Raw genomic sequence first — 27,150 nt, 5'->3', positions numbered from 1 at the left:
TTTAACGCACAGGTGAGAGAAGTCATAATAAATCAATTGGAACCGAATCATAAGGACTTCTCTAACCCATACGTTAACTTAGATTATATTAACAATTCTAATAAAGAATAACCACAAAGACAGTTAAAACTCTATCTTAAAAAGTATTAATGCATTTATCATATCACTGACCTTGGCTTATTTATATATCACAAAATACTTGTTTGTTATTGCCAACAGGAAACCTATGTACAAGATATATACTGAGTAATAACACTTTTTTAATCGAGAAAGTGACAGCAATTATTCTGTGTTTTTTCGGCAAACACCACTGGGTCTTATTATACAGAGTTTTTAAGTACAACAAAATTTAAATTATTACAAGTTTCAAATATCGATATTTTAGTTTTTTTTAAATAGAACACCCTGTATTTTATTGATGCAACGTGTTCTGTTTTTGTTATCTTTCTCTTTATTAAGCATTTTCTATATTTAAATTGATAGTTGATAGTCTTCATTCTGATAAACGATTTCTTACGAAGCATTAAACTGCACAATGATAAGGTTTGCTCATACAACAAAATGAACTTAATTATTCGTAGAGTGGTGAAATGAGTGCAACGCTTAGTTTAAATAATTTATTTTTCATCTAAAACTGCTAATCTGTCAGTAGGGTAAGTGACTTTAAAATATAATTAAAATAAGATCACCCATAAACTTCCCATAACTAATGATACAAGCAAAGAGAGCCACGTATTTTTTGAAATTTTGTTTTTAATCATTGCATCATCAATTCAAACTTTCAAATTGATGATAATCTAAACAACAATTCTATCACAACAAATCTTCAAAAATAGTGTTTTTTGTAGCTCTCTGGATAAGTTTTATGATAAAATAAAAATTAATTTGTACGCATTTTTTCCTATAAATTTATCATGGATGTATAATAACAGCAGTTTTGGGGGAAAATGGCTTTACCGTTTCGATTCGACGTAAAAACTATCATTGAAGATGGACGAACCACAGAACGTGACATTAATGCTATTAAAACTTGGTTGAAAACAAAGTCTTTGCCTCCACTTCAGGAACAATTCATCGTTTTATTTCTTCTATCGTGCTTGAATGATCTTGCTTCTGTTAAGAATACAATAGAAACTTACTTCAAAGTGAAGAATGAAGCACCACACATTTTCAACGATTGTGACTTGGAGAACACGGACATGAAAAAAATCTTAAGTGTAGCGTAAGTAACAAAGATTTTTTTTCGTTAGCTTCATATCGTTTTAGGGGAGTTTGCGTTATTTCGACAAGAATGGATAACAACACTGCGGTTATCATAGTAAAGCTGATTGATACAAATTATCGCAACTGTGATGTTATATATTTGATAAGGCTGGGTATCATGTTGCTACACCTTAGCCAAATTTATGATCCTCCAAATGAAGCTATTCTGGTTATAGACATGAAAGGGGTATTTGAAAATTATAAACTAGTTCGCCTTGGGTATTATTTTGCCTTCAGGTTGGTTTCATGCATCTCACGTGCGTGAAAATGAGAGCAATATCATCGGGACTCAAGTATCTTCAGGAAGGAGTGCCTCTAAAAGTACGAGAAACCCACATTTTGAACGCTAACTATATATTGTACCGATTCATAGACTTATTTAAAATATTCATCAAAAGCGAATTGTTGACAAAGGTGAAAAAAATACCACGAAGATAACTATCATTTCACAGTAAGTTACAGGTTAAAGTACATTCTGTTGAAGAAGATTTTCAAAATTTCCACAAATATGTACCTTCGTCTGTTCTACCGAAAGAATACGGTGGAGAATTGGCTTCTTTTGAAGACATTATGAAAGAAACGCTTCAAGAGCTTGTGCAAAACCAGCCATTTTTTAAAGCTGAAGAACGACTGAGGAAATTTTAGTGGTTACGAAGACGATAGAATTATTCTTATTTAGCTGTTAAAGTTTCACTTAACGGGTGTACAGTAAAAAATATATTTGGAGTAGACCTTGGAAATATTATTTGCCTTTTATTTATAACAGGATAATTAATTTCTGAATGTGAATAGGCAACCGAATATACTTTAGAGTTTAGAGTGTGGATAATTTCACCATTTTACTGTTTCAGATAATTGAGATTTCACTTAGATTTCCTTTCTTGTTGTGTCTCGTTCTTTGTTGCCATGTTGCCAAACTTCTTATCAGTAGGTTATTTTTTTATTTTGTTTTTTTTTCCTATATAATTCAGTATTAGTTTAATTTTTTTCTTTTCTAATTGATCTACTCTAGTTTTCAGGGTTTTTACTTGTCCTCTAAAATCTTCGTTATGTAGGGAATAGTTTCGACAAAATTCTCTGACTTTGTGGGGTATGCGCAGTATATGAAAGAAGATAAACAAACAGAATAAGAAAATATGAAACAAAGATAAGCTGCTTTGGTGTTAACTGTTGACCACTAGGTATATTTTGTTTTGTTGTGTGATAAAAAATGCAACAGACATATGTCATCTGTTTCTATGGAAAATTATACAAAATGCAAAAACTCTTATCTTATCAAACTCAAAATGTTCAAAATGGAGATGTACAAGTCTTGTGAATAAAAGTCAATTGTTTGATTTAATCTTATCGCCTAAAATAATTAAATATCTACACTTCATTCAATTTTTTATAGTGTTCCTTTAACAAGATGAGGTAAACTCTTTCAACCCAAAAGTTCCAAATTTTCTTAACGAGGTTTTAGGTCACTTGAAATCTTATTTTTCGCCTCAACTCTTCTAGTTACCACCCGACCTGAAGAAATCCCCACTGGGGTTGTAGTAACCAACGGTCCCGCTTGTGCCCAGATCGGTACTTCCATTCTGAAGAAAAATGGTACTGCGGTGGATGCAGCAATCGCTGTACTTTTCTGCGAGGGTGTTTCAGTACCCGATTCCATGGGTCTTGGTGGCGGTTTTCTCATGAATATATACATAAAAGATGGAGGTAAGAGCGACTTTTTGGTTGCTAGAGAAACAGCTCCGGAAAAAGCCAACGAAACGATGTTTGGGAGTGACGAGGAATCTGCGATAAGAGGAGGACTGGCGGTGGCAGTACCAGGAGAGTTGAAGGGATATTGGGAAGCTTACAATAAGTACGGAGGTGGTGTAGCTTGGAAGGATTTGATACAACCAACGATAGATTTGTGTAATGAGGGAATCCCGGTGACGAAATACGTGGCGGAGGTTAGTGGAGCTAATAAGGAGCTCATAATGAAAGACGACATCCTTCGGTACGTATATCGTATCTTCAAACTTATCCCTTACAACCTTGTTTCACCTTTCAGGGAGATTTTCATCAATCCAATAACAAACCAAACGTATGTCGAATCCGAAAAAATCACGCGACCTCGCCTGGCCAAAACCTTGCAACTCATAGCCGACTACGGTGCCGACGTTCTCTACAACGGCGCTCTAACTTCAGACTTCGTCAAAGACATCCAGGCTAAAGGTGGCATAATCACTGAGCAAGACCTCAACAACTACACCCCTTTGTGGTTAAACCCCATCCCATTCCAACTCCCTTACAACCAAACCCTCCACGCAGCTCCCCTCCCAGGCTCCGGGTTAATCCTCGGCCTCATCATGAACATCCTCAACGACTTCCTCGACCCCTTCGAACCCACCTCAGTCACCAACTGGCAACGTATCATCGAGAGCTTCAAATTCGGCTTCGCCGAACGCACTGAACTCGGAGACCCCGACTTCGTCGACGTCACTGAGGTGAGTACCACTCCGGCCGAACCTCTTTAAGTCGTACTTTTAGATAGTCAACCAACTAAAATCAACAAGCTTCGCCCGAGACCTGCGAGCCCTCATTTTTGACAATCAAACGTTTGAAGATCCGGGTTATTATGGGGCTAACGTGACGCAGCCTTTGGACCATGGTACTGCCAATATGTGTGTGCTGGCGCCCAACGGAGACGCTGTGTCGGTTACGAGTACCATCAACTATAGGTAGGTACGAAAATTTGTTTGGTTTGTGATTAAGTTTGGTAGTTTTGGGGCTGGGTTTGCCTCTGCGAGTACCGGGATTATTTTGAATGACCAGATGGATGATTTTTCATCGGCGGGGTTTGACAATGTCTACGGAGTACCGCCGTCTCCGAGCAACTATATAGTACCGGGGAAGAGGCCCATGTCGTCGATGAATCCCTCCATTGTGCTGGATAATAGTGGGGATGTTAGACTGGTGGTTGGTGGAGCTGGAGGGACGAAGATAATCACGGGTGTGGCGTTGGTACTAGTTACTTTTTTGGTTGGTGCAGTTGTAATTTTTCGTTTTAGATTATGATTAAAAATTTGTGGTTTAATTATCCAATTAAAGATGCTGTTAAGGATAAGAGGTTTCACCATCAGTTGTTACCAATGCAGCTAATGGTGGAAGAAGGGTATTCACAGGTATGTCGTGCACAGAGCGTTGGTTGGAAGTGTAGATTTTGTTTAATAGGATATCGTGGACGCTCTTACCATGATTGGACATAATGTGTCCATAGTTGAACTGTCTGCGTCTGAACATTTTAATGCCATAACCTCAATTTCTAGAGAGGGTGGTACTTTGTCTGGTACTTTTGATCCAAGGAGAGGGGGTGGGGAAGACTACATCTACAGTACGACTAATAGTACTTAAATGGTCACTGGATTTTATTTATGTGTATGACATTTTATCAACAATGTAATCAAAAAATGCGATTGTGTTTTATTTATTGGACTTCGGTTAATTGTGCCACACATCAACAAAGCACTCAGATTTGCTTTATAAAGTCAAACAAATATTCAACAACAGCAGACAGAAATAAATCCGGTGCTGCTAAATTAACGCAGAATATCAATTACAGGCAGATAGGAAGGGTTTCATTTTCTCATCATAATCGCGAGAAATTCAGATTTTCACCAAACAATCAGGTCAGATCAGGTCAGGTCAAGTCCGATCAAGTCAGGTCAAGTCAGGTCAAGTGAAATACGCCGCAAACAAGGCTTGTAATGCAATAGGAAAACAAAGACTAATGGCAAACACGCGAGTAATACTAGGAGATATGTACTAAATGGAGTTGCAAACTCAGTACTACTTTACGCAGCACCAGTGTGGAAAAAGCGGTCAAGACGGCAAGAAATAAAGCCACACTAGAAAACACTCAGAGGAAATCTCTACTGAGAGTCAGTAGCGCGTATCGAACTGTGCCAGGAGCTGCTCTACAGGTCTTGACAGCAGAACACCCGATGGAACTCCTGGTAACAGATAAAACAGCTATACATGAAAGGGCTAAAATAGACATTATAGCAGAAGAAATCAGGGCTGAAGAAAGGGAAAAAACAATAGACACATGGCAGAGAAGATGGGATACAGGAACAAAGAAAATGAAGGAAACTGGAAGAAAACTACATAGTACACATAGTGGAAGCACAAGAACGAAAAGAACTAGAGGCTGAAAGAATAAAATGAAAGGGAAATAGGAGTATTTGGCGACCAGCCACCTCCCTGAAGTAATGTTAACGCGATTCCGGGGGGGCTGGAGAAGAGCTGGTCGAGGAAGGGGTTTTAGCCGGTAAGAGTCCAGGCACTACCAGGGGCGATCGAATCTAAGTCCCTGGTGCCCATGAGAGTTTCCCTTTCATAAAAATAAAATAAAAACGGTCAAGTCAATCCAGAACAGGTCAGGTCCTGATGCGATGGTCAAACACAGATGATCGAATAAAGTCTAAAACCAAACCTAAAATTTTCTTATTATGTTATTGCTGAATAAAGTTTTCACCCGTGTCCAATTAGAGAATTTGATATTGAAATATAAACCTTACGAAAAGTGCTATTATGACGCGGTAATTTAAACAGTACTTTCGGGTAAGTTGGTACTTCATAGTTCGGTCATTGCTGAAACAATAATGCGGAATTAGCGGTATCATTTGGCAAGGTTATAGTGAACGTTGAGATATGAGAGATAAGCATGTCATTCAACAATGATTATATGAGTGATAAAACATGGCAAGTTTTATTATTATTACTATTATTATGAATTTGTAAAATTGAGACAAATTTGACTCTCGTGGAGAATAGATAACTGGTTTTACACGAGTGATTGTAAATTATATACCTACATTAACTTTTGTTTTCCTTTAGAAAGACATTCGTTGTGATAAATGTAAACCTGTCGCTTTGAAGTTCCTCTACGAAGAGTGTCTGTATCTTCTGTATTAATTTTTGTTGTGTCTCGTCCTTTGTTATCAACCCTCAGTGGGTTATTTTTTGTTTTGTTTCTTTCTATGTAATTTGTTATCTTCGTTCTCTTCTTCTAATAATTTTATCTCTGCTTTAATTTCTCCCTTGTTTTCTTGGTTTTACTTTTCTGAGCTTTTGAACTTCATTTAATATATCTCTCTCATCATATTTTGACTTTTCTTACTTCTCTTGAATACATTTCTGTTAACTTCTTCCGTTCTCTTTCGTTTTTCTTCGTCTTTCAAGTCTTGTTCTATGTATGTAGTTAACATTGGATCGATGTTTATTGTGTGTCCTATACCTATCGAGCTCCAAGAGTCCCCCCTCGGTCGACCCGCCAAAGGTTCTTTTCAGAACTAGTGTGTGAGAGTTGCTGTTTATTTTGTGGTGTAGTAAAAAATGTAACAGATATACGTCATCTGCTTCTATGAAAAATTACAAAAAATTCACACATTGTTATCTTATCAAACTCAAAATGTGCAAAATGAAGATGTACAAGTCTTGCAAAAAAAAGTGAATTGTTTGATTTAATCTTATCACAAAAAAAAAAATTAAACATTAGTTGCACTTTCACTTACTTCACTCACTATTTTTCATAGTGTTGCTTTAACAAGATGAGGTAAACCCTTTCAACCAAAAAGTTCCAAACTTTCTTAACGAGGTTTTAGGTTGCTTGAAACCCTATTTTTCGCCTCAACTCTTCTAGTCACCACCCGTCCTGAAGAAATCCCCACTGGGGTTGTAGTAACCAACGGTCCCGCTTGTGCCCAGATCGGTACTTCCATTCTGAAGAAAAATGGTACTGCGGTGGATGCAGCAATCGCTTCACTTTTCTGCGAGGGTGTTTCGGTACCCGACTGCATGGGTCTTGGTGGCGGTTTTCTCATGAACATATACATAAAAGATGGAGGTAAGAGCCACTTTTTGGTTGCTAGAGAAACAGCTCCGGAAAAAGCCAACGAAACGATGTTTGGGAGTGACGAGGATTCTGCGATTAGAGGGGGATTGGCGGTGGCAGTACCAGGAGAGTTGAGGGGATATTGGGAAGCTTACAATAAGTACGGAGGGGGTGTAGCTTGGAAGGATTTGATACAACCAACGATAGATTTGTGTAATGAGGGAATCCCCGTGACGAAATACGTGGCGGAGGTTAGTGAAGCTAACAAGGAGGTCATAATGAAAGACAATATCCTTCGGTACGTATATCGTATCTTCAAACTTATCCCTTACAACCTTGTTTCACCTTTCAGGGAGATTTTCATCAATCCAACAACAAACCAAACGTATGCCGAATCCGAAAAAATCACGCGACCTCGCCTGGCCAAAACCTTGCAACTCATAGCCGATTACGGTGCCGACGTTCTTTACAACGGTGCTCTAACGTCAGACTTCGTCAAAGACATCCAGGCTAAAGGTGGCATCATCACTGAGCAAGACCTCAACAACTACACCCCTTTGTGGTTAACCCCCATCCCATTCCAACTCCCCTACAACCAAACCCTCCACGCAGCCCCCCTCCCAGGCTCCGGTCTAATCCTCGGCCTCATCATGAACATCCTCAACGACTTCCTCGACCCCTCCGAACCCACCTCAGTCACCAACTGGCAGCGCGTCATCGAGAGCTTCAAATTCGGCTTCGCCAAACGCACAGAACTCGGCGATCCCGACTTCGTCGACGTCACTGAGGTTAGTACCATTCAAACCGAACCGCTCTAGGTCGTACTTCTAGATAGTCAACCAACTAAAATCGACAAGCTTCGCCCAAGAACTACGTGCCCTCATTTTTGACAATCAAACGTTTGAAGATCCGGGTTATTATGGGGCTAACGTGACGCAGCCTTTGGACCACGGTACTGCCAATATGTGTGTGCTGGCGCCCAACGGAGACGCGGTGTCCGTGACGAGTACCATCAACTATAGGTAAGTACGAAAATTTGTTTGGTTTGTGGTTAAGTTTGGTAGTTTTGGGGCTGGGATTGCCTCTGAGAGTACCGGGATTATTTTGAATGACCAGATGGATGATTTTTCGTCGGCGGGGTTTGATAATGTCTATGGGGTACCGCCGTCTCCGAGCAACTATATAGTACCGGGGAAGAGGCCCATGTCGTCGATGAATCCCTCCATTGTCGTGGATGATAGTGGGGATGTTAGACTGGTGGTTGGTGCATCTGGAGGAACAAAGATTATCACGTCTGTGGCGTTGGTACGACTTTCTTTTTTGGTGGGTGGAGGTGTAATTTTTCGTTTTAGGTTATGATTAAGAATTTGTGGTTTAATTATACGATTAAAGATGCTGTTGAGGATAAGAGGTTGCACCATCAGTTGTTTCCAATGCAGCTACTGGTGGAAGAAGGGTACTCACAGGTATGTCGTGCACAGAGAACGGTTAGAAGTGTAAGTTTTGTTTAATAGGATTTCCTGGACGCTCTTACCATGATTGGACATAATGTATCCATAGTGGCACCCCCTGATCATTTTAATGCCGTAACCTCAATTTCTAGAGAGGGTGGTACTTTCTCTGGTACCTTTGATCCAAGGAGAGGGGGTGGCGAAGAGTACATCTACAGTACGACTGATGGTACTTAAATGGTCAATGAATTTTATTTGTTTGTGTGACGTTTTATCAATATTATAATTTAAAAAATACGATTGTGTTTTATTTATCGAATTTAGGATAATTTTGGCGTATTTAAATTTGTTCCACATATTAACAAAACACTCAGATTTGCGTGATAAATTAAGTTTTAATCAAGAATGTGAAAAAATGGGGCAACAACAAAATGACCACATGAATATAAAAAGAAAGAAAAATGATCACATGATGTACCTAGGAATGATGAGAAATCAAATAACTTTCATGTAGCCGTAAGTGATGGTGAAAAAGTCGACTGAATAAATGTTGGGGGAACGCGAATTAATGAAAAAACTCGGAGGAAAGTACGTGAGGAAATTTGAGACTTAATCACCTTTGACTCTTGTGGAAAATAGACAACGCGTTTTACACGAGCGATTGTAAATTATATACCCACCTTGACCTTTCTAATCCAATGGAAACAGTGTTGTGATAAATGTGAACATGTCGCTAGAGAATATTTCGATTATTCACTTGGTGCATAGACTAGATAAGGAACTATGATTTATTTTACGCTACAAATTAAAAGCACGATAATTAATATTTGTGTACAGTTAAGTTACTCAACAGGAACTGTTGCCGGATATTTTACTAAATTTATCATTAATTATAAAATAACTGATACTGATAAAATGGAAGATGATAAAAATTAAAAACGTTCGACAAAAATAAATCAATTATCAACGTGATAAATAAAGTTAAAAATGAGAAATAGTGGATAAATATATCTTTCTGTGATTCATTAAAACAATAATGGCATCTCATGATAGCTTTCTACTAGTACAAACTGCATATACCTACCTATATTCCCTATTTATTATAGTAAAAACGGATTGCAAAACTGTTATTTATAGATATAAGACTCAAGCCCAAAGATGCATCCGTGTGGACTGATCTTTATTAATTTTTTAACGTATTTATTGGCATGGCATGCTTTCTTTCTTTTTCGTATTACTTATAGTTTCACTATTTCACATACAAACCGTTTTTATGCAGAATTTAACGGTTGCATGTTATAACGGTTTTAAAATGAGGTTTGACCGCAGGTATTAGCACTTATTTCCTACGTTTAGTCAAGCACGAGACAAAAAGGTTTGCTAATAGGGAGGCTGTTGATGGAGGCTTCCTGTAGGAACTGTACACCTAAGGGGTTAATTTTTGTATTTCCGTTTAAATTCCTAAGTCAGCTTTCAAATACAAAAAACCCAAAATAAAAGTAATTAGGAAAAATACTTAATTAAAGTGAAGTTTAATGGGGCCGCGGAAAAAGTTACACAAATTGGAAAGTCAGATCTTAGAACGGTGCGCAGTAATGCTGATTGATTGGTTATCCCAAAAATTTTTTTATACTTAACGAATCACTGCTAAAGTTAATCTGTTTATAAATTGGGTACCTGTTAATTATTGTGGATTCGTTCGGAAAGTATTGCAATAATGAGAAATATTCTAAGTAAGTATACTTTACAATTATTGTTAATTATGTTTTATAAATGAAAGGTTAGATTCCTGTCCGGGTTCAGTCGCTAACATCGTCAATATTTTTTTAAATTTTTCAAAAGCAACTCATTAATAAATAAATATTTACCGAAGACTATAGTCTAAAATAAATATAGAGGATGTTTCAACAAAAATAATCTTGGACCAATTTTTTTGTTTTTCAAATACAGTTTCGCGGCTTTATTTTCTTTCTCGGCGCGAAATTTAATTTTTCAAATCGGGACACCACAATCTATAACAAATTAATTTGTAAGCTAAAATTATTGAATTAATAAGGTAGAAAAAACAGCAAGGTTTTCACCTATCACCTGCCATTTTTTCCGTATATTTAATAATAATTTATAACTACTTATATAAGAGAAGTCTAATAATCCCCTCTAAACCCGTAGCTTTCCAGTTTTGTTAATAGGTATTTATGATTAACGTAATCGTGTACTTTGATTAAGTTGGGGAAAATACCCAAAATCGTTCTCCAAACGAGTTAAAAGTTCATTAGGAAATTTAAAGTTGGTGTCCTCGTGTCCTTCGAGAAAACCTAAAAAAAATTATAGTTGGCAGAACCTCTATTTGTTCGAATGTACTTCAGGGGCGAGGGGTTCTGCCTAAATAACTTTAGACCATTTTGTTTATTAAAGTTCTTGTTATTAAGGGCTATATTCTTTGAAGGTAATAATCATATTGATTTTATTAAAAATATTGTTAAAATCTGTCCGCTATTTTTGTTTTTGCATTTGTCATTTTTCCAAGGACGACTCGACTACAAATTATGTACTCGCCAGATATAAACTAATAAATCAATAAACGAATGTATTAAAACTTTGAGAATACAGTGTATACGGACAATATTTAAGTTAAATATTAATAATAATATTAATAAACGTTCATTTCTGACAAATTTTCACCCAATTACACGAAATACAAAAATACAAGAATAAAGTCGTATTGACAATGGAAATACCTAACACTAATTGATATAATATTGTTAATTAATACAAGTATTATAATATCATCAACATAAACCATCTAAATTATATATCAAATTGTTTATGACATCATCACGAATATGAGTTAGTTGGTGAAGAAAAATTACAAAATTATCACATACAGTATTAATATACTTATAATAAATACAGGTGATATGACCAATGGATTAATTCTAATAGCTTTAACATACATTAAACCATTAAGTCTAGAGTTTTCTCTAGGAATTAAGATGTTAAATTTTTGCAGAACCAAGAGCAATCTATTTTGTTAGTTAATTTAAATTATACATATTATAATTATAATATGTTATATTAATTTAAAAATATAGGTACTTTAAAAAACATTCCAGTTTCCAAGAAGACGACGTCTACTAACGGTGGGGGGTGTTTGGGGCAAAGAGGGTCACCGGGGTAACCAGTATGTGACAGATCAGTGTAGTTGTTAGTGTGTTGCTCCCACAAAAGAATAAGAATAGCGTTCGACAGTACCAACTAAAAATATAAGTACGACCTGAATTTGAACCGAACAAGCATCTAACTAATAGGATTTATAGATAAGTAAGTCTCAATTATTACTAACAATACATACATTCAATTTGCATTAAACGCTAACAACGTTCTATTTGCGGCAATTTTACTGTTACGATTGTACACAATAAATTTTAAGACTTTTTATCACCCGAATGCTACTTTTAAATTAAAAAATCTACCAGAATTACTTATATCAAATAACATTTAATATGCTAATTTTGATTGCGTATTTTAATCACAGCTTTTAGCCATTTTTCTAGCCAGCGATTTTTCTTTGTATAATTCTACATATCTAATTTATAAACTTCTAGGTAACTATTATTCAGTGACGAACAAGTCTTTTTCAAACAAGGCAATAATTCATTACAATTGCAGCTTTTTTTTCGAAATTAATGTGCTAAAATGACTTATAATGACATCAGTAATGACAGTAATCTATTTTATGATATTATCGATTATACATGATTCAGATCAATTTAGTTATATTATGTTTATGTGCAGTTGTTTCACTTAAGATTTAACTGCTCTAGTTATTTATTTGTGAAAATACGTGCAAAGTATGTTGAAGTAGGTACTGGTTAAAGGAAAATATTACAGCATTATTAATATTGAGTACACCCGAAAAATTTAAAACTTAGTTTCATTAAAAAAATTATTTGGACAGAAATTCAAGATTATTGGTAAGTATTACAAAAAATGTTATGAAATTTACTGGTTTGTCTTTATAATGTGTATACAAGTTGAAGTAATCTTACACGTTCTGAATAACTCATCTATGATTTACTATAGATTTTAAAAATGATACACATAATTAAAGCGTTTTTTTAGATTACGTAATGTAATATTTGTATTCCTTTCTCCTTCTAGTCTCAACAAACGCTTTAATAACTTATTTGACTGCTGGTAACGTAAAGTCAATAGCCTTCACTGAAACCAGACTAAACCAATTTGTATATTATCATTATTTAATAAATTTAAAAGTTGTTTCGACACAACTTCCCTCGCTCTTGAAGTACATTTTCGAGTAATTTATTTTTTTGCATCACCCTGTATAAGCAAATCGAAAAAATATGAATGCAAATGTAATAATTCTAAAGTGTGCGGTATACTATATTAAACAATAAAAAAAGCAAAATAAAAATGAGAAATGATACTGCAAACAAAACTCAGGCGGCAGCTCTTTGTGCAGGTGGCTGCATGGCTGCAAGTCATAAATTAGTGGAACGCCCGGAAGTGGCCAATTTTGCATTTTGCACAACCTCGAGATCATATGTGTCAACAAACTGTCAGTCGAAGAAGAAATTGTATTTTTCTAATAACCAAATTAAAAACAAATAAGTTTTATTTAGGCCAGAAGGGGCCTCTTATCTTCTAGCTTCAACGTCCAACTTTTTTTTAATGACACTACATATTTTTTAGAATTTTTGTCAAGCGCGTTTTTCTGAATTAATTAACGTAATATATTTTGATTAAAAATTTACCACGTATAGCCTGTATAAGCGATTCTAAAAATTAGTAGACAATGATAAGTCAATTCATCACATTTTGCACATTTTCGATAGGAGGCATTAGGCTAAATTTTGTAATGACGTCATTCATTTTTTGGTGGGGATAAATAGATCTATTTTGATTGAAAATTTACCGTGTTTACGATAACTTTACAACGTCCATTTACTATGAAAAAAATACGAACATAGCCAGCAACCATAATTTTAAAATTTAGCACCACATTCGACCATACCTGGAAAGGTAAGACAAGGTAGAGCATTGGCCTGCGGACGAACAACAAAATCATTCTCAAAACCATATAAACATTTCGAGGATGATTCGTACGTCATAGGTCATAACACGACATAAAACTTCAAAGTAAACACACATTTGATTTAAACAAATATGTATCTCCTATGACTTCCAAATCAAGCAACACACTAAAAATAAACATATCACGACGTTTACGTAAAAAGTTTCAAACAGATACGTTTCTAGTGAACAGATTGACGGAAACGGGACATTTTCTTTAACCGTAAAACAAAAATTTTTTATTAAAAAAATTCTCAAAAATGTTAATGTACTGGTAGAATTTGCTTCATTTATTATACTTTTTAATAGTTTTGACTTAAAATAGTCTTAAAAGCGGTTAGAAAAGATTTCACGACAACCCCAACAACCAAGTCATTCATAAATAAAATTGAAATTTGTCAGTCACTGTCAGAGTAATTAAATTAAGTAATTACGCTTTAAATGTTTAATTAAAATACTAAATATTCTCTGCACGTTGAATGCATGTCAACATGATTCGCATGCAGATGACTTTTTTAAACTCTACTGATACTTCTTTCAAGGTATCGGTCGTCCAGAGTTTTGAGGTACCGCTGCAAAGAACTCGACAGTGAGTGCCTTGAATCGGTGCGGTGTAAAGAAAGAATTTGGTTCGGAAACCGGTACCACTAACATGTAAGCAACAAGAAAAGTACTGTTTAATAAACTGTAGACGAACACTGAGTTAGTCATAACGTGAAGTACCTTACAATTGTTGTGATTTTTTTATCAGTTTTATAAATTCGTGATCCTTCCAGAACAAACTTATTGAAGTTATTTATATTATAAATCACTTATTACGGAAATAGTGTCAATATTATTTGTGTCTTTTTAAGAACTAACTGTAAATGAAAATACGAAATTTGTATTTGAAGCAAAATATGAAACAGTGGTAAATTTGTTAAATGACTGTGTTTTGCGTGCGTGAAAAGTCTCTACCGAAGAAATACATAGTAAGTAACCTTGAAAATTTTCATACCGTTAATTAAAATATCAAAAAGGGAGAAAAATTACTCGCTGAGATTTGTAAGTGGTTGAGGTCCCTGCGATTAAAAGATCGTTATTTTAGACAGGTAATTATCATTCATTTTTAGGTGATCACTGGTTGCCCAATGTGACTTTTATTGTCCGACTTAGTTGTTTAAGATTTCCTCATTTTTTCTTACTAAGAACCTATAATATATTGTCACTCCTAAAAATGTTATTGCACTTGAATCGTAAATAAACAGGTTTGTACCATCTAAAGATAAGTCGGTTAATGACCTTTGAGAGTTATTTGCATTTTTTTAATTCAAAAAATTTTTGGCATAATTTCAAAATCTTTTAAATTTTGAGATAAATTTTTATATCTACCTTCCCTATTTCGAACTTATTGCAGTCAAACTTTGCATTTCATAGATCTCAATGGAGGTCACAATTTAAATTTAAATTTTAGTTTAGTTGTATAGTCGACAAATATATTTGAGGCAACTCTGTTGCAGTGTTTTATAACTGATATTCCGTCTTTGAAGAAAAAGTTGCGTCTGAACAACCACATAATGAAGTTATTTATTTATTTATTCATTCGTCCTTCCAGAAAATTATTGAATATATAAATATTTATTAAACATGTTTTTTATAACCTGGAAATTTGTCTGCGTTTATCTACAACAACCAACCTTTTTTTAATGATACAATGTGTAACTGCTTGTTTTTATGAACTCATTAACACTTCATACTTTAATCACCTATACTGCGCCACTATCTATGATTCGAACGCATTATGTTAGGAAAGCATACTTGTTTATATTTGGTCTGGAGTGCACGTGTCCTTAGAAAACGGACAGGGCGGCTCATTTTTTTTGTAAAAAATTTTAGAAACATTAAGCAAGTCAAAGTGTGTAATTTTTCTATGTACTTACTCGTATTCCTGATTACCGAAATCAAATTATGACGACCAGAAAAGCACCGACTTGACACTTAGATTTATTACAAACCGCTGAATTATTTCAAAAATTAAAAAAATTTAGTTGACTCCACTCGAACATTATTCCACTTGATGCAAATTCTAAGCCACGCACTTGGAAATACCAGTTTTTTCTTGTCCATACTTTACATTCTCTCTCATAGTTTTTAAATTGTAAATGTGTGTGCCAAAATGAAATTTTTATGAGAGAAATGTTTCCACCAAAACTCCCAACAAACGCATACAAACACGTAGAACCCAATCAGTCGATCGAGAATGGAAATTCCTTACGTGTCTATTTCATAAAAAGAATGCAAAAATGCAGAAAATTATGTACGTTAAAAATGAAATAAATATTTATAATAACGTTGACTGTTATAATCTCACAAATCCGCACACAATGGACCCGAAAATCATCGTATGAAGTTTTGACGCAAATCCGACCTTTTGCAACCATCACGAAATGTTTTATAAATACTCTTTAATTAGATGGAGTCCATGTCTGTTAACTGGATTCCTTCTAGGAACACGCACGTTAATGCAAAATAATACCTTATTATTTGAACTCTTACGTAACAAAATCGGCTGCATTCATAGAACTTGCAAAATCTGCTACTCTATTCCAAGAATTAATGCGCCATATAAAGCCTACTTGATAAAAATTTGGGTAATACACAAATTTGGTGTTTGCGAAATGCACCGACAAACAAAATGGAGGGGTTCCCGAGAGCATAAGGAATGAAAAAACTTGTGTTGTATTATCAAAAGTTGCAAAGTAAATTTACCCTTTATCCAAACTTTATTCGCGCCACTGTACTTTTTAATACATATAGTATTTTTTGAAAAACACGCCGCTATAAAATATGTCTTTCATGGTAATTTCTTGTAGAGAAATAAGCATTTTGTAATTAAGCTCCGCCCTCTTGGCTCACGACGAATAACAAAAATCATCACAATTGAGGTAGGGTGGGTGGGCGGGGCTTATATTTTGCCCTTTTTTTTCTTAATATGTGTAGTCATCTTTTCACAACAAAAATTTAAAACAGATGACTACGTATACTAAGGCATAATGTAAGCCCCGCCCACCCACCCTATCTCAATCGTGATGATTTTTTTTACCCGTTGTAATTCTTGGGGTGAAGCTTAAGTGTAAAATCCTTGTTTTCCTACGAAAAATTCCTCGTGAGTAATCGTATTGTTTAAAGCAAACTATATGTATTAAGTAAAAAAGAAAGGCAAAAGATAAGCCCCTCCATCTATCTCGATCTCAGTGTGGCCTTAATTTTTAATATACATAGTATTTTTTGAACAACACGATGTTCAAAAACATGTTTTACATGGTAATTTCTTGTATACAAATAAGGATTTTGCAATTAAGCTCCGCCCTCTTGGCTCACGACGAATAAAAAAATCCTCACAATTGAGGTAGGGTGGGTGGGCGAGGCTTATATTTTGCCCTTTTTTTCTTGGTATATGTAGTCATCTTTTCACAACAAAAATTTAAAACAGATGACTATATATACTAAAGTATAATATAAGCCCCGCCCACCCACCCTATCTCAATCGTGATGATTTTTTTTTACCCGTCGTAATTCTTGGAGCGAAGCTTAAGTGTAAAATTTTTATTTTCCTACATGAAATTGCTATGTGAAATATGTTCGTGAGTAATCGTGTTGTTTAAAGCAAACTATATGTGTTAAGTAAAAAAGAAAGGCAAAAGATAAGCCCCACCCATCCGTCTCAATCTCAATGTGGCTTTAATTTTTAATATACATAGTATTTTTTGAACAACACGATGCTCAAAAACATGTCTTACATGGTAATTTCTTGTAGAGAAATAAGGATTTTGCAATTAAGCTCCGCCCTCTTGGCTCACGACGAATAAAAAAATCATCACATTTGAGGTAGGGTGGGTGGGCGGGGCTTATATTTTGCCCTTTTTTTTTAATATATGTAGTCATCTTTTCACGACAAAAATTTAAAACAGATGACTACGTATACTAAGGCATAATATAAGCCCCGCCCACCCGCCCTATCTCAATCGTGATGATTTTTTTTACCCGTCGTAATTCTTGGGGCGAAGCTTAAGTGTAAAATCCTTGTTTTCCTACGAGAAATTGCTATGTCAAATATGTTCTTGAGTAATCGTGTTGTTTAAAGCAAACTACATGTATTAAGTAAAAAAGAAAGTCAAAAGATAAGCCCCACCCATTTAATTTTTAATATATATTGTATTTATGAAAAACACGTTGCTAAAAATTATGTGTTACATGGTAATTTCTTGTAGAGAAGTAAGGATTTTGCAATTAAGCTCCGCCCTCTTGGCTCACGATGAACAAAAAAAATCATCACAATTGAGGTAGGATGGGTGGGCGGGGCTTATATTTTGCCCTTTTTTTCTTAATATATGTAGTCATCTTTTCACAACAAAAATTTAAAACAGATGACTACGTATTACTAAGGCATAATATAAGCCCCACCCACCCACCCTATCTCAATAGTGATCTTTTTTTTTACCCGTCGTACTTCTTGGGGCGAAGCTTAAGTGTAAAATCCTTGTTTTCCTACGAGAAATTGCTATGTGAAATATGTTCTTGAGTAATCGTGTTGTTTAAAGCAAACTATATGAATTAAGTAAAAAAGAAAGGCAAAAGATAAATCCCACTCATTTAATTTTTAATATATATAGTATTTTTTGAAAAACACGTTGCTAAAAAATATGTCTTACATGGTAATTTCTTGTAAAGAAATAAGGATTTTGCAATTAAGCTCCGCCCTCTTGGCTCACGACGAATAAAAAAAATCATCACAATTGAGGTAGGGTGGGTGGGCGGGGCTTATATTTTGTCCTTTTTACTTCCCGATCGTAAGCAAAGGAAGTATTGTAATCGAGTCCGTCGGCCGACTCTCTACTTTTACGTTTTCTCGATCTTTCATGACCCCTAGAAGACGAAGAAATAGGTCTCCCATTTCCGTCTGTCTGTCCGTCTGTCCGTCTGTCCGTCTGTCCGTCTGTCCGTCTGCCGTCCCGGATTTTTATTAGACAGATAATCTCCGAAAGTACTCGACCGACTGTTGTGAAATTTTGTACTTATATTAAGAATATCATGTAGATGGTAAAACGCTAACCAAAATTTGTCTAATCATCCCCACCACTAATGCGATGACGTCACTTCAAAATTGTACATAGTAAATGGGTTTTCAATTGTATAAAATAACATAGTCCTACACATGTAGTTTACAACTCTGAATCGACTTTTCACCCGAAACGTCCAGATTTTTGGAAAAAAAATCAAAATTATAAAACAATATTTTGAAATTTAATTTTTAATCTGCTAACCAGAATGCTTTGAAATGTTGGAGATGTTTTAAGGCTATAAAGAGCATCATAAATCTTTAATCAAAAAATATTTGCTTATCCCCCCCAAAAACTTGATGACGTCAGCTCAAAAGTTTGTGGAATAAATCATATCTAAAATGTACAAAATATGATGAGTCTGTACTTGTGATCTATCACTCCATTCATATTTTTTGGATTTGCATATACAGGGTGACTCAAAAAAATTAAGGAATGCGTAAATATATTTTATTGATTTAATCAGGAACTACAAAACCGAATGCTCTGAAATCTTGCAGGTGTTTTAAGGTCATAAAGAGCATAATAAATGTTTAGTCAAAATATATTTGCTTATCCCCTCCAAAAACTTGATGACGTCAGCTCGAAAGTTTGCCGAATAAATCATATCTAAAATGTACAAAATATGATCAGTCTGTACTTGTGATCTATCACCCCATTCATATTTTTTGGATTTGCATATACAGGGTGATTCAAGAAAATAAATGAAAGCGTAAATTTATTTTACTGATTTACTCAGGAACTACAAAACCGAATGCTTCGAAATCTTGAAGATATTTTAAAACTATCATAAGCATGTAAATTTTTGATCAAAACGTATTTGGTCGTCCCCCCTAAAAAATTTATGATGTCACCACAAAATTTTGCTGAAAAAATCCTATCTAAAATGTACAAAATATGGTGAGTCTTTTCTTGTGATTTATCATTCCATTCAAATTTTTTCGATTTGCATATACAGGGTGACTCAAAAAAATTAATGAATGCGTAAATTTATTTTATTGATTTAATCAGGAACTACAAAACCGAATGCTTTGAAATCTTGCAGATGTTGTAAGGTTATAAAAAGCATAATAAATTTTTAGTCAAAATATATTTGGTTATCTTCTACAAAAAACTGATGACGTCAGCTCAAAAGTTTGCCGAATAAATCGTATCTAAAATGTACAAAATATGATGAGTATGTACTTGTGATTTATCATTCCATTCATATTTTTGGATTTGCATATGCAGGGTGACTCAAAAAAATTAATGAAGGCGTGAATTTATTTTATCGATTTAATCAGGAATTACAAAACCGAATGCTTTGAAATCTTGGGAATATTTTAAAGTTATTATAAGCATGGTAAACTTTTGTTCAAAATGTATTTGTTCATCCCTCCTAAAAAATTTATGACGTCAACCTTAAATTTTGCTGAATAAATCCTATCTAAAATGCAAAAAATATGATGAGTTTGTACTTGTGATTTATCATTCCATTCATATTTTTTAGATTTTCTTAAGAGGTGGTTCAAAAAAATTAATGAAGTCAATTTATTTTATTGATTAAATTAGGCAACACTTATTATTAGTATTACACCCGAACCAACCCAATTTGGTAGACACAAAATTTGTTAAAGGAAAAACTCGGTTGAAACATAAGGGTAGCACGCTTATTTACATCGACTTTAACATTACAGACCTGCATTTGTTTTATGCGTTCACTTGGTTCCGCGAATGTGAAATAGACATGTTTATAATCAACCAATTGTGAATTTCACCGTCAAGAATTAAAATAAAACCCAATGTTTTATATAATAAGCGGAAGTCGACGCAATAAAACCGATGGTCGTTTTGTTTATAGTTTCTCTGTTTGACTCTCACGTATGCTGTTACGCCTGTCATCTTAAATTAAGAATGTTTATACATACACATTTTCAGTTGCCTCTGATACGTATACGTGAGTAAATTGTTTCGTTATTTTATTGATTATTACAAATCAATATTCAAAACGACCCAATTCATGTTCCCGAAAATTTGAGAATATAATAATTTTATTCTTAGTATTACACTACATCTATCCCAACTGATATACGTGTCCTTGCAAAAATGTTGATGACGTCATCGCAATTTTTTTTTAAATTCCCACTACAAAAATGTAATGAGAAAAAAAACACAATAGGCATGCAGTCGTCAAGTTTCCGACAGCGAGGGAAGTACTGTCTAAACTCTTTAGACCAATTTTTTTCTTTATATATGTAGTCATCTTTTCACGATAAAAATTTAAAACAGATGACTACGTATACTAAGACATAATATAAGCCCTGACCACCCGCCCTATCTCATCGTCATGATTTTTTTTACCCGTCGTAATTCTTGGGGCGAAGATTAAGTGTAAAATCCTTGTTTTCTTACGAGAAATTGCTATGTGAAATATGTTCTTGAGTAATCGTGTTGTTTAAAGCAAACTATATGTATTAAGTAAAAAAAAAGTCAAAAGATAAGCCCCACCCATTTAATTTTTAATATATATAGTATTTTTTGAAAAATACGTTGCTAAGAAATATGTCTTACAGGGTAATTTCTTGTAGAGAAATAAGGATTTTGCAATTAAGCTCCGCCCTCTTGGCTCACGACGAATAAAAAAAATCATCACAATTGAGGTAGGGTGGGTGGGCGGGGCTTATATTTTGCCTGTTTTTTTTCTTAATATACGTACCCATTTTTTCACAACAAAAATTTAAAACAGATGAGTACGTATATTAAGGCATATATTTTGCTTTGATTTTCTTAATATCGTAGTCTTCTTTTCACAACAAAAAACTACGAATATTAGTAAAAACAAAGCAAAAACTTGTTCAAAATGGTAAATTTTTGTAGGAAAATATGAATTCTGTCATTATGCTCCTCCCCTCGACTTGAAAACTAATGAAATATTCATCACAATTTAGATCGGGGCGGGTATAGGTGGGGCTTAATCTTTGGCTAAGTCCAGAAGATGATTGTTACAATTGATAATGTCTCACAAAAACTGTCACTATAGCTGCTTGCATAATTAGGAGTATTGAAATTACGTATCACTAAAAAGTGATTGTTATTCGAAAAAATCGCAAGCTAACTAAATGAGCCAAAAAATAAGTCGAATTGCTAAAAAAATTTACGATTATACCATTTTAAACATGATTTCGGTTTCCTTTTCGGAAAAGAATACTACGTATGTTAAAAAAGAAGGCAAAATATAAGGCCCGCCCACCCACCCTCACCTCAATTCTGATGATTTTTTCATTCGTTGTCAGACCGAGGGGCGGAGCGTATATGAAAAATCCATATCCAATTTGAACAAGTTTTAAGTTTTTTGTTATGAAAAGAAGACTACGAATATTAGGAAAAACAAAGCAAAAACTTGTTCAAAATGGTCAATTTTTGTATGGAAATATGGATTCTGCAATTATGCTCCTCCCCTCGCCTCGGTCTGAAAACGAATAAAATATTCATCATAATTTAGATCTGGGCGGGTCTAGGTGGGGCTTAATCTTTGACTTTCTTTTTTACTTAACACATATAGTTTCCTTGTACAACACAGTTACTTAAGAACTAGTTTCACTGGTAATTTCTTGTACAAAAATAAGGATTTTGCAATTAAGATAGGGCGGGTGGGGCGGGGCTTCCAATTTGCTTTGATTTTCTTAATACCGTAGTCCTATTTTCACAACAAAAAACTTAAAACTTGTTCAAAATGGTAAAGTTCACAGTGTATATCATATATATCTCGTTTGTGTGATATTAATTTTGGCAGCGTTAAAGATATTAAACAAAAACTTAATAAGGTTAAGGAATTTAATTATATTATTTTATTTTATTTTATTTTTGTAAAATGTACGTTTCAAATGAAAATAGAAATAGTAATAATGTGTGCTAGTAATTTTGGATCACTAAAACAAACACTAAACGTAGGTTTACTAAAACATGAGAAATATGTGTTACTAGGTTTTGACATTCTCGTACAATTTTAAAAACAAACCAGATTTGTATGTCATGGATCCTTGAAGTCGGTAAAAACTACTTGTCTCTATTTCAAAAAAATAAGTTGTTCTGTTTGCTCAAAAAACGAAACAAATTTTACAAATTGTTAGAAGAAGCTGGTTCTGTGAACAAAAAGAAAATTATACTTGCAAATAATTAATTGATAAATATTTTCCAGCAACATGGCGCTCCCATTTCAGTTCAAAGCTGAAACTGTAATTTCTGAAAAACGAACAACTCAAGAGGCACTCGACACCATCAAGAACTGGCTGAAAGAAACCACGCTACCAAAGATACAAGACGAATTTATCATCCTGTTCCTCATATCGTGTGAAAACGATATCGATGTAACAAAAAAAGCAATTGAAGCCTATTTCCGAATCAAAAATGAAGTTCCACAGATTTTTGATAACTATGACGTGAGTGGCGAAGAATTAAAAAGTATTATGGACGTCATGTAAGTATTCCTGAAGGTTAAAATTATCAAAAAAAAAACTGTCTTCTTTCCAGAGGTCTGTGTGTTATTCCTAAAAGAATGAAAGACAATAGAGTAGTAGTTTGTGCTAGGTTACTGGACACAAACTACAGGCGTTGTAACATAATAGCCGGAATAAAATTAAGTCTTATACCATCACTGATGATTCAGATAAAAAACCCAGTGAAGGAAATAGTCGTAATTATTGATTTAAAAGGGGTAATTCATAAATAAAATAACAGATTTTTTAACATAGATGACCATTTTAGGTTGGTTTCATGCACCTCACGTGCCTCAAAATGGGTGCTATCATTTCATATTTGCGCTACATACAAGAGGCACTGCCAATCAAACTCCACACAATCCACATCCTCAACAGCAACTACGTCTTCGACAAGACTCTTAATCTTTTCAAGATTTTTATCAAAAGCGAATTACTTGATCTTGTAAGAATACCCTTAATAGCATAGGTTGGCTCACCTTTTCAATTTTGTGATTACAGCTCCATACACACCCCCCTGGGACAAATATGGAAAATTTCCATAAAAACTTCGTCCCAGCGTCATATCTTCCTGAAGAATATGGTGGAGACTTAGCTTCCTTCGACGAAATTATGAAAGAAACGCAGAAGGAAATTTCACAGATGCAGCCATTTTTTGATGCGGAAGAGCAACTCAGGAAAACGTATAAAGGCCAAAAGAGAAAAATTTAAGATGTAATGGAGGAAAGATAGTGATCCAAGTTTGCATGTGTATCAAATAGTTGTTAGTTAGATCATGAACTGAGCGGAAATCCTAAACTGGTTACTTATATGATTTACATATATATTCTTATGATGATTAGACATTACTTTTGATAAACGGTCTTATAATTTTGTTATAGTCGGTGATTAGTTATATTTGTTGGATCTGCTTTTTGTGCTACGTTGCCATATTTAAAGTGAGAAGGCAGTGGACCTGCAATTTGTCTGGAAGAATATCACCATTATTGCAATGTCGATTTATTTATTTGTTACTTTGTTGATATTTTTAGTGCTAGTTTTAACACTTTTTGTTTATCTAAATAAACAATCACAAAAAAAACATTTGTATAATATCTACTGCCTACTCAAAAACTTGTTGTTCAAGGAGTGTTTATGCAACCATTTTCATAAGCGTTATTAAAGCAACATTCAAAATTATTTAAAAAACTGACATATAAGAACTCAAAGACATCAATGTACATATAAAACTATAGGAAATAGAAAAATGTTGAGTACCTAACAAGTATTTTCAAATTTAAACTGTGCAAATTAAAGTATTATAAATTAAAGTTGTCAAACTGTACCAATTACAACATCTGGTATGTTTCGGTTTCTGTCTTCGTCTGATACACTGTACGCAGGTAAAAACTGCCTTCGCTCCTTATAGTATTTTAGGTATGGAAACGTATTGCACGCAGCTAGGGGTATTATGCTTCTGCGCTTCCTCTTTGCGGGTTTCCATAATCCCATAAACATTTTGATATATACCTATAATAAAATGGACAAGGACTAAAATTTCCTGGTTTGAAAATTTTTAATTCGAAATGAGAACTTCATGAGATAATGTATATTATCTACGCTAGAGTGATTTAAAAAAAAACTGAGTGTATTTATTTCAGTAAGATTTTAGATGGGAAGTAGTATTTTTTATTAACAAATTAACCTGATCCAGTGAGCATATCGAAAAAACTGACGAATATTGACGTTGGTGTCTATTCAAATGATGAAACATGTTCCAAGTTATTAAATTTATATCTTACATGATAAAAAATCTACACTTTTTAACACATTTTTAAAGTCATAAAGTTATAGGTCAATATTTATTTTAGCTATTGGATCGAAAATATTTGAAAAAGTGATTTCTAAAAGCGATTAATCTTAAAGTTAAATAGTAATAACCAACTAAGCCACCTTATGAAACCGTGGGTCTCGGATCATAAAGCGATAAAATAACCACTTCACAGATGAATAGAAAAAAACAAAGATTACTATTTATCAGTTTATTTCGAATTCATAAAAACAAGAAATATACACGATTTTAGTACCTATTCCCAGAGGTCCCAGAACCCAAATTGTTAATGATAACTAACATTTTTTTTTTCAAATTAAAAATTTTAATCAATATCTCTTTAAATTTATTAATAAATAGCAAGGAGCATCCTCAAGGAATTCTGGTGTCCCTTCTGGTGTCCCCGTTTGAATTAAAATTTCGCGCTAAAAAAAACATGCTGCCAGGAAATTCACTTATTCGGGCTTTAATCTTTTGTTTATCACGTTATAACTAAAGTACTGAATGTTTTATTATGTACTTACTTTTCTTTTGTGAATTTCGTTGGAATACTTATTTCCTCGTAGAATGAGCGGGTTGGTGATTCGGCAGTACGCCAGGCTAGTGGATGGTGCAGTCAGTTATGTAACAAGCTTTTCAGGTTGCAGTTCGTGAATCTCGCAACAGAACGTAACGCTGAAAACTGAGGAAAACTCGATCAGATCTAGATCTGAGCCATCGATCCCGTAGCTGTGATCTATTGTTAGGACTTCTGACATAGCGTTTGTTTTCTGTTTCAGCAGTTCATATTTAAATTTGTCCCTACATCACCGTAATAACTTAAGTATTTGCATTTAGTTTCTTTAATGATGATTTCTTTTGTCTTTGCTTTTTCTTTTTCTTCTCCATATTGTGTGTGATTTAGGGGCGCTTTTCCAACCTTGAGTTGTGTCGCTTAAAAATTCAAATAACTTGTAACCAGTGATTGGAGCAATTACTTTTTAGAAGTAATTCATTACAATTACTCGTTGCTTCAAAAGTAATTGAATTACAGCAATGAATTACTTCAATTGAACTACTTCCTACCACTGGAGATTCCTCTGTAATTGTCTGTCTTCCTTTTTTCAAAATGGGGCAAACATACACTCGTTTTCTTAAAGCGGAAATAAATTACACAGAGGTTGTGCTACCGCTTGTGCATAATCTTTAATTAAGAAACATGAAACACCATCCATGCCCCTAGTTAAAACGTTATCCATTGTAATATACGGCGTTTCAATTTGGACACCGAAATTCGGCTTTAGGGATAAGTGATAAAAGTCTGCTGGACCAGATTTGATAAACACGCCGTTAAACTATTGTAAATGCATTTACAATATTCGATGAAGAAGAAAGTTGTCTGTTATTACACTTCATGTAAATTTTTTGGATCACTAAAAACTGGTGCGTCAATATTAGCCAAGTATTTTGTATATGCCTCACTGACTAGGCATTTCCACTGGGAGTGATGGTGTTTGAAAAATAAGTTATAGTAATGCTGAGTTTCGTATTTTCGATAACCCGAATGGACTACCTAATGTCTAAAATAAATGTACGAGTTTTATATAATAGTAATTGTTCTATTCTTTCTGCTTGCCCACACCTTTTGCCTGAGTTCCCTTATCTTCCGTACTTCTTTCATTCATTCCAGTCCTCTTCCATCCTCGTTTAGCACTTCTTCCCTACTTTCCTCCGATTCTCTCAATCCTTTACATCCTTCCAGCATATGCTCTATTGTTTCTCACTCTCTCCAACATATCCTACACCTTCTGTCAGTTTCATCCATCCGAAAACTATTCTCTTTCTCCTCATTTCCATACCTAAATCTGGCCATCATTCTTTTCTCCTTTATACTCTCTCTCTCTGTGTGTGTGTGTGTGTACTTTGGTACTTCGTCCTTTACTATTTTTCTATACTCTGCATTATATCTAGACACGGATATTCTCGATCTGCGTTCTTGCTTATCTATATACTTATTTCTTACACTCAGTTCTTCTTTCATACTCCTTCCCATTTCTCTCATTCTCCCTATTTGTTCACATGCATATCCCTTTCCTTCATAATACTTGTC

The 27,150-nt window shown here is 34.3% G+C and overlaps 4 protein-coding genes across 7 annotated transcripts; all 4 read left to right on the top strand.

The window, feature by feature from the left end:
- The first annotated feature begins 506 nt into the window (after positions 1 to 506).
- On the top strand, positions 507 to 2,003 carry LOC135138169 (alpha-tocopherol transfer protein-like). 2 transcript variants are annotated; one of them, XM_064068065.1, is made up of 5 exons: positions 507 to 653; positions 936 to 1,222; positions 1,267 to 1,450; positions 1,501 to 1,677; positions 1,726 to 2,003. In XM_064068065.1, exons 2-5 carry the CDS (start codon positions 948 to 950, stop codon positions 1,906 to 1,908), a joined length of 819 nt encoding a protein of 272 aa, XP_063924135.1. In that variant the 5' UTR covers positions 507 to 653; positions 936 to 947; the 3' UTR covers positions 1,909 to 2,003. The 2 variants fall into 2 exon arrangements, with proteins under 2 accessions (XP_063924135.1, XP_063924134.1); XM_064068064.1 differs by having other exon boundaries at positions 508 to 653; positions 933 to 1,222.
- A 126-nt stretch (positions 2,004 to 2,129) lies between these two features.
- On the top strand, positions 2,130 to 4,709 carry LOC135138121 (glutathione hydrolase 1 proenzyme-like). The gene is made up of 8 exons (XM_064067994.1): positions 2,130 to 2,190; positions 2,276 to 2,676; positions 2,726 to 3,253; positions 3,308 to 3,743; positions 3,787 to 3,977; positions 4,020 to 4,260; positions 4,308 to 4,421; positions 4,471 to 4,709. Exons 2-8 carry the CDS (start codon positions 2,672 to 2,674, stop codon positions 4,648 to 4,650), a joined length of 1,695 nt encoding a protein of 564 aa, XP_063924064.1. The 5' UTR covers positions 2,130 to 2,190; positions 2,276 to 2,671; the 3' UTR covers positions 4,651 to 4,709.
- Positions 4,710 to 6,837: 2,128 nt separating this feature from the next.
- Positions 6,838 to 8,879, top strand: LOC135138369 (glutathione hydrolase 1 proenzyme-like). The gene is made up of 7 exons (XM_064068335.1): positions 6,838 to 6,853; positions 6,903 to 7,430; positions 7,485 to 7,920; positions 7,964 to 8,154; positions 8,197 to 8,437; positions 8,485 to 8,598; positions 8,647 to 8,879. Exons 1-7 carry the CDS (start codon positions 6,849 to 6,851, stop codon positions 8,818 to 8,820), a joined length of 1,689 nt encoding a protein of 562 aa, XP_063924405.1. The 5' UTR covers positions 6,838 to 6,848; the 3' UTR covers positions 8,821 to 8,879.
- Positions 8,880 to 11,762: 2,883 nt separating this feature from the next.
- On the top strand, positions 11,763 to 24,110 carry LOC135138794 (uncharacterized). 3 transcript variants are annotated; one of them, XM_064068812.1, is made up of 5 exons: positions 11,763 to 11,904; positions 22,954 to 23,232; positions 23,286 to 23,469; positions 23,520 to 23,696; positions 23,753 to 24,110. In XM_064068812.1, the coding sequence occupies exons 2-5, from the start codon at positions 22,958 to 22,960 to the stop codon at positions 23,960 to 23,962; spliced, it is 846 nt and encodes a 281-aa protein (XP_063924882.1). In that variant the 5' UTR covers positions 11,763 to 11,904; positions 22,954 to 22,957; the 3' UTR covers positions 23,963 to 24,110. The 3 variants fall into 3 exon arrangements, with proteins under 3 accessions (XP_063924882.1, XP_063924884.1, XP_063924883.1); XM_064068814.1 differs by lacking the exon at positions 11,763 to 11,904 and adding an exon at positions 14,230 to 14,331; XM_064068813.1 differs by lacking the exon at positions 11,763 to 11,904 and adding an exon at positions 14,379 to 14,648.
- Positions 24,111 to 27,150: the final 3,040 nt, after the last annotated feature.

Source organism: Zophobas morio, unplaced genomic scaffold (genome assembly GCF_036711695.1).
Source record: "Zophobas morio isolate AGI-343-1 ecotype UQ-CSIRO unplaced genomic scaffold, CSIRO_AGI_Zmor_V1 ptg000030l, whole genome shotgun sequence".
Lineage (NCBI taxonomy): Eukaryota > Metazoa > Arthropoda > Insecta > Coleoptera > Tenebrionidae > Zophobas > Zophobas morio.
This window is presented reverse-complemented; position numbering and strand designations above follow the sequence as displayed.

Excerpts from the sequence above, each read along its gene's own strand:
- LOC135138169 (XM_064068065.1), top strand. The coding sequence starts at position 948 with ATGGCTTTACCGTTTCGATTCGACGTAAAAACTATCATTGAAGATGGA. Across the intron at positions 1,223-1,266 it reads AAAAAAATCTTAAGTGTAGC|GGGAGTTTGCGTTATTTCGA; the intron begins GTAAGTAACAAA and ends ATATCGTTTTAG. Across the intron at positions 1,451-1,500 it reads TGGTTATAGACATGAAAGGG|GTTGGTTTCATGCATCTCAC; the intron begins GTATTTGAAAAT and ends TTTTGCCTTCAG.
- LOC135138121 (XM_064067994.1), top strand. Across the intron at positions 3,744-3,786 it reads ACTTCGTCGACGTCACTGAG|ATAGTCAACCAACTAAAATC; the intron begins GTGAGTACCACT and ends TCGTACTTTTAG. Across the intron at positions 4,422-4,470 it reads TGGAAGAAGGGTATTCACAG|GATATCGTGGACGCTCTTAC; the intron begins GTATGTCGTGCA and ends TTTGTTTAATAG.
- LOC135138369 (XM_064068335.1), top strand. Across the intron at positions 7,921-7,963 it reads ACTTCGTCGACGTCACTGAG|ATAGTCAACCAACTAAAATC; the intron begins GTTAGTACCATT and ends TCGTACTTCTAG. Across the intron at positions 8,438-8,484 it reads TTATCACGTCTGTGGCGTTG|GTTATGATTAAGAATTTGTG; the intron begins GTACGACTTTCT and ends TTTTCGTTTTAG.
- LOC135138794 (XM_064068812.1), top strand. The coding sequence starts at position 22,958 with ATGGCGCTCCCATTTCAGTTCAAAGCTGAAACTGTAATTTCTGAAAAA. Across the intron at positions 23,470-23,519 it reads TAATTATTGATTTAAAAGGG|GTTGGTTTCATGCACCTCAC; the intron begins GTAATTCATAAA and ends TGACCATTTTAG. Across the intron at positions 23,697-23,752 it reads AAAGCGAATTACTTGATCTT|CTCCATACACACCCCCCTGG; the intron begins GTAAGAATACCC and ends TTGTGATTACAG.